The 8,896-nt window shown below is 50.1% G+C and overlaps 1 protein-coding gene across 1 annotated transcript in view; it reads left to right on the top strand.

The window, feature by feature from the left end:
* The window catches only part of Capn9 (calpain 9), a 29,258-nt gene extending 23,345 nt beyond the window's left edge, over nucleotides 1-5,913 (top strand). Inside the window, exons 16-20 of the mRNA XM_026778623.1 lie at nucleotides 595-685; nucleotides 1,563-1,641; nucleotides 2,739-2,855; nucleotides 4,247-4,305; nucleotides 5,326-5,913. Of these exons, the coding sequence (XP_026634424.1) occupies nucleotides 595-685; nucleotides 1,563-1,641; nucleotides 2,739-2,855; nucleotides 4,247-4,305; nucleotides 5,326-5,352 (373 nt within the window). The 3' untranslated portion in view covers nucleotides 5,353-5,913. The remainder of the gene's footprint in view (nucleotides 1-594; nucleotides 686-1,562; nucleotides 1,642-2,738; nucleotides 2,856-4,246; nucleotides 4,306-5,325) is intronic.
* The last annotated feature ends 2,983 nt before the right edge of the window (nucleotides 5,914-8,896 follow it).

Genomic DNA, 8,896 nt, shown 5'->3' on the forward strand with positions numbered 1-8,896 from the left:
CCCCTGAGCAGGGGTGTCCTAGGTGCTCACTCTCCTGGGATCCCCCTGAGCAGGGGTGTCCTAGGTGCTCACTGTCCTGCGGCAGGCACCGCAGCTCTAGAAATAGAGGGCTCTCCCAACCTAACTAGGGTTTGGTCAAAATCAAAAGGGTCAGCACCATGCAGTGGAAAGAAGATTTCTGAGGGGATCTGGGGTCTCCCCCAAGGGGATAATGGGCCTGCTTTCCTGTATTATAAATCTTTTTTTTTAAAAAATATTTATTTATTTATTTATTTATTATGTATACAATATTCTGTCTGTGTGTATATCTGCAGGCCAGAAGAGGGCACCCGACCTCATTACAGATGGTTGTGAGCCACCATGTGGTTGCCGGGAATTGAACTCAGGACCTTTGGAAGAGCAGGCAATGCTCTTAACCACTTGAGCCATCTCTCCAGCCCCTGTATTATAAATCTTATCTGCCATTCCCGCTCTTCAGAGCTTCCTGTTTCCATCACTAAGTCACTCCCCCAGAGCCCCAACTCTGTTACCATATAACCCTGGCCTCCTCCTGTGAGCCCAGAGCCAGGCTACCACGAGGATCCTAAGTTGAAGGACCCTTAGCCCACGTGGCCAGACCAGTGGCAATGGGAAGCTGGAGTTTGAAGAGTTCCGGGTATTCTGGGACAAGCTGAAGCACTGGATGGTATGTGATCTGGTCCAGATCCCCAGCAGAGTGGGGCAAAGGCCTAGGCTACAGGTTGAGCAGTGTTGGGAGGGCGGTCAAGGAGCCGCAGTGCGTCCTGATGTTGGCAGAGGTGCAAGGGTGCTTCTGCTTGAAAGAAAAGGAGGCTGGGAATAGAGACTGCCCTGTGAGACCTGCATTGAAGACAAGAGGGCCCAAGTGGGTGGGGGTGGCACACACCTTTAATCCCAGCACTCAGGAGGCAGAGGTGGGCAGATCTCTCCAAGTTTGAGGCCAGCCTGGTCTACAAAATGAGTTCCGGGACAGCCAGGGCTACTCAGAGAAACCCTGTCTCCAAAAAATAAATAACTAAAAATAACAATAACAAAAAGAAGGAGGAAAGAAAGAAAAGTAAAGTAAAAAGGGGTCCACGGGCTGGGGGGGTCTGCTAAATTGATAATGTGTTTGCTTGGGATGCATGAAACCCTGGATGTGATCCATAGCAAGAAGCTGGGCATTTTGCTGCACATCTATAATCCCAGCACTTAGGCAGCAGAGACACAAAGATCAGAAGTTTAAGTTCATCGTCTGCTACATAGAGATTTGTAGGCTAGCCTGGGCTAGATGAGACTCTGTCAAAGCAAAAGAGGAAAAAAAAGAAAGAAAGAAAAAGACAGAGAGAGAGAGAGAGAGAGAGAGAGAGAGAGAGAGAGAGAGAGAGAGGAGAGGAAGGGAGGAAAAAACGAAGGAAGAAAGGAAGAAAGGGAGGAAGAGAGGAGGGAGGAGGGGGAAGGTTCTGGTCCAACCTTGCCTAGAAGGCAGCTGTCATTCCGTGGCAGCTACCAGCTGTCACTGGTCCCTGGACTCTGACTTCTCAATGCTCCACTCCCTGGCACAGAACCTGTTTCTCCGGTTCGATGTGGACAAGTCTGGCACCATGTCTTCCTATGAGCTGCGGACTGCGCTGAAGGCTGCAGGTAAAGAAACAGCAGTCAGAGGAGTGTTCTAGCTGGTTTTTCACCTGTTGTTTTAAGTGGGGAAAGAACCTGAGAGAGGATGGATGGGGCAGTCAATTGGACATGTGACAGGAACAGGAAAGGGGGCTGGGCGGAATGGGGGAGGGGCAATGAGGAAAGGGGGAGGGGAGAAAACATGGGGAAAAGAATCAACAAGAACAGGGCTGTCTGTGATTGGCCAGCCTTGCTGTGTGCTAAACAGGCATTTACAGCGGCAACACAGTGTGACCCCTCGGGTCCTCTGTGAAGAACAGAATGTGTCATAAGCGAGAGAGTGCGACCCCATTTCCTGAGCAGAACAGACTGAGCAGGGAACTATGGGATTTCACCACGTCTTTGTCATCCTAAGTTGATATGGGGGAGAGCGGCCTATCCTGCTCCTCTGTGCCTATGGATGTAGATGCCAGGGTTTAGGAATGACAGGGCTAAGCATGGGGTGTGTGCCGCAAAGACTGTGCTCTGAGCCCGACCAGCCTCCACCTCTGGTGGAAGAGGGAGCATAAGCGAGAAGACCCCCGTGGACTTCGAAATGCTCCTGTGCGCATGCGGACAGGCACACACCTGGAGTTACAGCAGGGAACGAATTCCACTCCCGAAAACATGCGTTAAGAAGCAGAGCAATGAAGTCAGACCCAGATGGAATTCCAACTCATCCAGACTCTCTGATGAATGAGAAAAACGAAGGCCAGAGAAGAGGAGCCATGTCCTGTGGTCGCGAGGGCATCTCCAGGGCCGCACTGGCCTCCAGTGTGCATGGCACCTCTCTCTAATATGATGTGAGGATTGAGTCCCTACACAGCATCCCTCCTTGAGGGTGGTATCCCCCTCAGGAGATAGCTACAACACCCTGGATCTTAAGGGTCTTGAGAATACCAGTGGACTGGGCGATGGCTCAGCCATCAAGGTACTAACCACACTACACAAGGCCCGGGTTCCGCCTGTACTCTCACACAGGAACACACACACAAACTCACTTCTGTGACTCTGGAGACCCCAAAGCTGTGGGTTCACTATGGGACTCGGTCATCGCAGGTCCTGGGTCTCCTGTCCCTCTGCAGGCTTTCGGCTAAGTGGCCATCTCCTGCAGCTGATCATCCTCAGGTACACAGACGAGAGCCTCCAGCTGGGCTTTGATGACTACCTCAACTGCCTAGTGCGGCTGGAGAACGCAAGCCGTGAGTGTGCGGGGGAGGGGTAGTGAAGAGTGTGCAGGGGAGTAATGAGTGTGCAGGGGAGTAGTGAGTGTGCAGGGGACCATGAGTGTGAGGGGGAGCCTTGAGTGTGCAGGGGACCATGACTGTGCAAGGGATCCAAAAGTGGACAGGGGAGCTGAGAGTGTCCTTGGACCCCTGGGGGCACGGAGTGCCCAGCTCCGGGTCTCCAGCCCTCATCTATGGGTATATAAGAAAGAACCCAGGAGCTGGGCGGTGGTGGCGCACGCCTTTAATCCCAGCACTCGGGAGGCAGAGGCAGGTGGATCTCTGTGAGTTTGAGGCCAGCCTGGTCTACAAGAGTTAGTTCCAGGACAGGCTCCAAAGCTACAGAGAAACCCTGTCTCGAAAAACCAAGAAAGAAAGAAAGAAAGAAAGAAAGAAAGAAAGAAAGAAAGAAAGAAAGAAAGAAAGAAAGAAAGAAAGAAAGAAAGAAAGAAAGAAAGAAAGAAAGAAAGAAAGAAAGAACAAACCCGGAGAAAATATGGTAGATCTAGGACACAGAGAGGCACCGTGGGGTCTGTGAAGATAACTGTGCCCTGTCTTCAGCTGAGAGATGGAATAGGAGTGGCTGTAGGAGACTATGTCTTGTGGCTGCCATTCGTCACACACCTACAGGTTGCGAAGGGCTGTAAGCGGGCAGGTCTCATACCACTTACTGAGGAAAGGCCCCATTTCAGATTGAGTCCCCTCACCTGCTGCTGTCCTCTGAAAGCCTAGACACAGACTCGATCATTTTACCAGAGAGTGAAAAGGCCTGTGTATACGTACTCTAAAGAGGTGGTTCATTGTCATACTCTCCCCCTACAAATAGCCCTGGAGAGTGGCCAGTGTGTCCAGGGCGGCTCAGCCATCCTCTGTCCCTTCTGCTGCAAACAAACATAAAGCCAATCCTTGTGGCTTTATAATCACCATGCATTTTACACCCCTGGAAAAAATCTTAGCTAATCTTCACCACTATGGGTTGCCCAGTCCATAGTGAAGTGTCCAGGGTAGTGAAAGAACGTCACCATTGCTTGGTAGACTCAGCATCCAAACAGGTCCATACTGCATCTGTGGAGTCTCCCTTCTCTCCTTGCTGCTCTGGGACAGCCCTCCTCCTCCTCCTCCTTGTTAATCAACGTTTGGCTGTATCTTTTCTGGAATGGGAGCCTGGCTTCCAGAGAAGACAGTCATTTCTCAGGTCTCTTGGGCCAGGACTTGAAGCCCCTTGGACGGTCTCCACCTTGCCAGGCAGGGAATTTGATCTCCATTAGAGGGCGCAGCTACCCACAGACTTTCCAGTGGTCCAGGAACCCTTAAACCTGCCCAGGGTCTTGTCTCCATCCAATGTGACACTCCCTCCCTTCCACCAGGGGTGTTCCAGGCTCTCAGGATAAAGAACAAAGACATCATCCATCTCAACATAAACGAGGTACGGCCAAGCGGACCCCAGCTAGGGCCCGGCAGAGTACGAACACTCTGTAATCTTTACCCCAAACCCCCGGCAGGGCTAGCACTCACACTGGGCGATTACAGCGTAGAGGCTGGTGTTTCCGTTCGCTTGGCAGTCGGTAGGATCCGTGCTGCAATCCTTTGAGCTGTGGGTGTCTTTGTTGCGCTCGTGTCTGCTCGTGCTTTGCCCAGGGAAGCACGTGTGGAGGAAACAGAACATTCCATGCAAATGTGAGCAAACCTGGTAGGAAGAAGGGAAACGCTTCCAGCTGCGGCTGCTTCCTTAGCGGTCCACTTTCCCACAAAGAGCCTGAGCTGTCTGCCTGCTTCTCTTTCCCTCAGCTCCACTGTGGTAGAGGGTCACCTTTATCTGAAAGAGGGAGGGTCACCAAAAAGCAAGCTGCCCTGCCCAAGATGTCTCTGGGAGGCTGCCCCCTTCAACAGTGAGAAAATATTGTCATCTCTCTGTCCTGAAAGTTCATTTAGCCTTTAAAAAAAGATTCACCTGGCTGGAGAGATAACTGTGTGCGAAGTGCCTGCTGTACAAACATGAGGACCCGAGTTAGAGCGCCCCCTCCCGCGCCCCCATAATCATGTAAAAAGTTGCCTTTGGGGCCGCGTTCTGTAATTCAAGCACTGGGGCCTGAGGCAGGTGGATCTCTGGAGCTCATTGGTCAGTATGGGCAACTAGTGAGCTCCAAGTTCAATGAGAGACCCTGTCTCAAAATATAAGGTAGGAAGGAGAATGCCTGATATCAACCTCTGGTCTGTAGGCATGCCTACATACATAAAATAATTATATATTTTAATTTATATAAATCAAAACACACCTGCCAAATTTGTTTTAATTTAAATATTTAAAAAAATGATTTCATGTTGAGTCAGAAGTCCAAATTTGTAGGGAAAATGGTCAGCAGAGGACATGTGACATAAACTGAGGCCACTCCCGTGCTAGACTGGACTTGGAAGGGTAAGCCCTCGTCTCTCTCTCTCTTTCCAGTTCATCGCCTTGACCATGAACATCTGAGATTGTACCGGGATGCCGTCTGTCCCTCCAATACTCACCTTCTAGACCATGAGAGTAAGGATGTTTATTGGAAGGCCATTGTCCCCACTGCTCCCTCCCTGCCTCACACTACCCCCTCCCCCTCCATGGTGATCTACAAGAATCTAAAGGAATTGGCTGTGTTTTCTGATTCTGATGTTTTCTGTAAAATCATTTCTTCACAAGAACCAATGGTGCCACTGTGCCTGTTAGGATCTCCTCCTTCCCTGCCCCCACTGCTGACTGGTCATTCAATGTTCCAGTGCCTGAGTCCTGGCTTCAGTATGCTCCAGCCATGCTACTAAGACACACACACACACACACACACGCACACACACACACAATGTTTTCCCTTTTTTTTCCATTAAGTGAGAGATTAGTGAAGATGTTTATCTCAGGTGGAAGAAATAGAGCCTGCTGATGCTGAGAATTTGAAATATTATGGAGCAACCTGGAAATTATTCTGATAGTACTATAGGTGACTATTGGCACTACTGTGGTGTGTGTGTTGTATGTTTGTGTGTGTATGTGTGTGCCTGTGTGTGTTGTATGTTTGTGTGTGTGTTGTATGTTTGTGTGTATGTGTGTGCCTGTGTGTGTTGTATGTTTGTGTGTGTGCCTGTGTGTGTGTTGTATGTTTGTGTATGTGTGTGCCTGTGTGTGTGTTGTATGTGTGTGTGCCTGTGTGTGTGTTGTATGTTTGTGTGCCTGTGTGTGTGTTGCTCATGCACAGAGATTGGAGGATAACCTCAGGTGTCCATTCCTCAAACACTATTTGCCTTGTTTTTAAAATAATTTTATTTATTCTATTTTAAATTCCATGCACACACGTATATCTATGTGTAGGTACGCATGTGTGCAGCTGCCCTCAGGAGCCAGAAGATCCTCTCAAGCTGAAGTCGCAGGCAGTTGGGAGCTGGGCGGCAGGGGTACTAGAGAGACCTGGGTCCCCTGCAAGAGCAGCACCGGCTCTTGCCTGCCAAGCCCTCTCTTCAGCCATCCCGCCCTGGATTTTGGCTTGTTTCGGGTTGTGTTTGGTTTTTATTTGTGAGGCAGGGTCTTTCATCTGAAACCCACCAGATGGGATAGGCTGGCTGGCCAGTGAGTCCTAGAGATCTCTCTCTGTTTCACACCACCAACTTTGCCTTTTTAAAAGGAGGCTTCTGAGGATTAACCATAGATGCTCTGGCTTGAGAGGCAAGCACTTTTCCCGCTAAGCCGTCTCCCGGCCTTTTCATTCTAACTTTTAAGAGCATTTGTTATTTACTTATTAAATGAGATGTATATGTGTAAAATGTGCAGGTGAGTGCAGGTGCCTGAGCAGTCCAGAAGAGGGTGCTGGATTCCCTGCAGCTGGAATGGATTATAGGCATCTGGGAACTGCCTGAGTTGCATACTGGGAACTGCACTCTTTTAAAGACAAAGTCTTACCTATGCAGCTCTGGCTGGCCTCAAACTTAGAGATCCACCTGCCTCTGCCTCCGCAGTGCTGGAATTAAAGGTGTGCCCCCAGACCTGGCCAGCCCTTTTAATTGTTCTTAACCCATGAGCCATCTTTCCAGCCATCACTACCTAAACATTTTTTTTCTCTCCATTTGGAAAAATGACTCTGTGGTTAAGAGCAAGAACTGCTCATGTCAAAGACTGAAGTCGAAGTCTCCACGCTCACAAGGGGGCTTCACAGTCACCCGCCATCAATGTCTGCTCCTCAGAGTGGTTTCTAGGCTTGACCCCATCACAGCCCTGTCGTCAGACCAAAAGAACACACACACGAGGCATAGAAACTGTCTCTAAAGGTCCTTAGACTTTTTCCTCTGGGCTCTGCCTGGCGCAATATATAGAACCAACCCCTGGTATTTGAAATTTGAAGTTGGCTCCAAACTCCCCCAAATCCTATCCCCTTAGAGCCTTGTGGTCCACAGAGAGGCCAGGGCTTGAGAAAAACAGGGAGTGTGACTTGGGCAATAGTACCAAGTTCACTGGTGCCAGCCCAGTTCTGGGCCCTGGATCTTTGGTGAGAACAAGGCGCCATTCTACTGAGAGCCAAGAATGCCTGCCAACTGCCAGGGTGAAGGCTACCCACCACCACAGCTGTGAATCGGTAGTAGGCTGTGCTGGCTACCAGTGTGACGTGGGCATGTTCCCAGCCCTTGAGCTTTTCAGAAGGGAGAAAGAGAAGGAGAGGAGAGAGCTCAAAAGACTTTCAAGGCACCTGAAGTGCATTGGAACACTCCTGGGGACAAAGCCAGGTTCATTGTCTGCAGGGGAAGCTTTGTCCCTTCCAATGAGAGGGAACATCCAGAGAGGCACTGGAGCCTCTGGGAGCAAATACAAGATAGCATAACAGAAGCAGCTTTGAATTCAGTGTTTCTGTGCTCTCTGAGACCTTGGCCATGCCACTCTGAAGTCCTTAAGCACCAAGGCTTGAAGGCCAAGCCAGGGGGGTGTCTCCTGGTCTAACCGAGTGATGAAGATACTGGGAAGAAGGGGGAGAGAATTGCCCCATCCCCCGACAGCTCAGAGTACTGACTAGGGAAGATGTCTAAAAAGGTATCACACACAGAACCTGGCTCCCAGAAGCTTCTCAACTCTCTCCTTCCCATCACAATCCCGGGAACTGCCATCTTAAGTGTTTGCCAGATTTTTTTTTTTAAAGATTTATTTATTTATTATGTATACAGTGTTCTGTCTATCTGTATGCTTGCTGGCCAGAAGAGGGCACCAGATCTCACTACAGATGGCTGTGAGCCACCATGTGGTTGCTGGGAATTGAACTCAGGACCTCTGGAAGAGCAGTTAGTGCTCTTAACCTCTGAGCCATCTCTCCAGCCCTGTTTGCCAGATTTTATTCACTATATAGACTTGGTTCTCTTGCCCCGCAGAGTCTACCTCCGGCATTGTGGGTTTTATCCCCATGGTCGTTTCCCATCACTCTTCATCAGGGCGGTGCCAGCCACTTAAAACGGAGTGTCAGTGAGATCCATGTGAGATCTACAGCCGCAGCCCCCGGTCGAGTCCCCTCTGTGACACTGATTCTTTTCACGCCCTGGCTGTCGCCTGCCTCCAGCCCCTCTCTCTGGTCCCCTTGGCGCATTCACCTGCCTCTGCCCAGGTTTTCTGGGGGTTTCTTTCAGCCCCTCTGCGTTTCTGGTTAAACGTCCTGTAGCTTAAGTCACCATTTTGCTGTTGTCTGGTGTGTGAGCTTCCGTGCTCCTTGTCTGTACACCACAGGAGAGGAGCTGTGTCTGCATTTCCATCCCTCACCCTGTTGGAGTCATACCGGACACCTCTGCCTCAGCCCCTCTCCACCTTAGCTTTTGAGACAGAGTCTCTCTCTAAATCTGGAACTTTTCATTTGAGTTAGACTAACTGGCCAATGAGCTCCCAAATCCACCTGGCTCTGCCCCTAAGAGCTGGGATTAGATAGCTTAGGTCCTCAGGGTTTGCACGGCAAGCCCTTTACCACCGAGACCCTCCGTTTCTACCTTCTTAATACTTAGAGTAAGGATTAGATTTCAACATCAGA

Source organism: Microtus ochrogaster, chromosome 4 (genome assembly GCF_000317375.1).
Source record: "Microtus ochrogaster isolate Prairie Vole_2 chromosome 4, MicOch1.0, whole genome shotgun sequence".
Lineage (NCBI taxonomy): Eukaryota > Metazoa > Chordata > Mammalia > Rodentia > Cricetidae > Microtus > Microtus ochrogaster.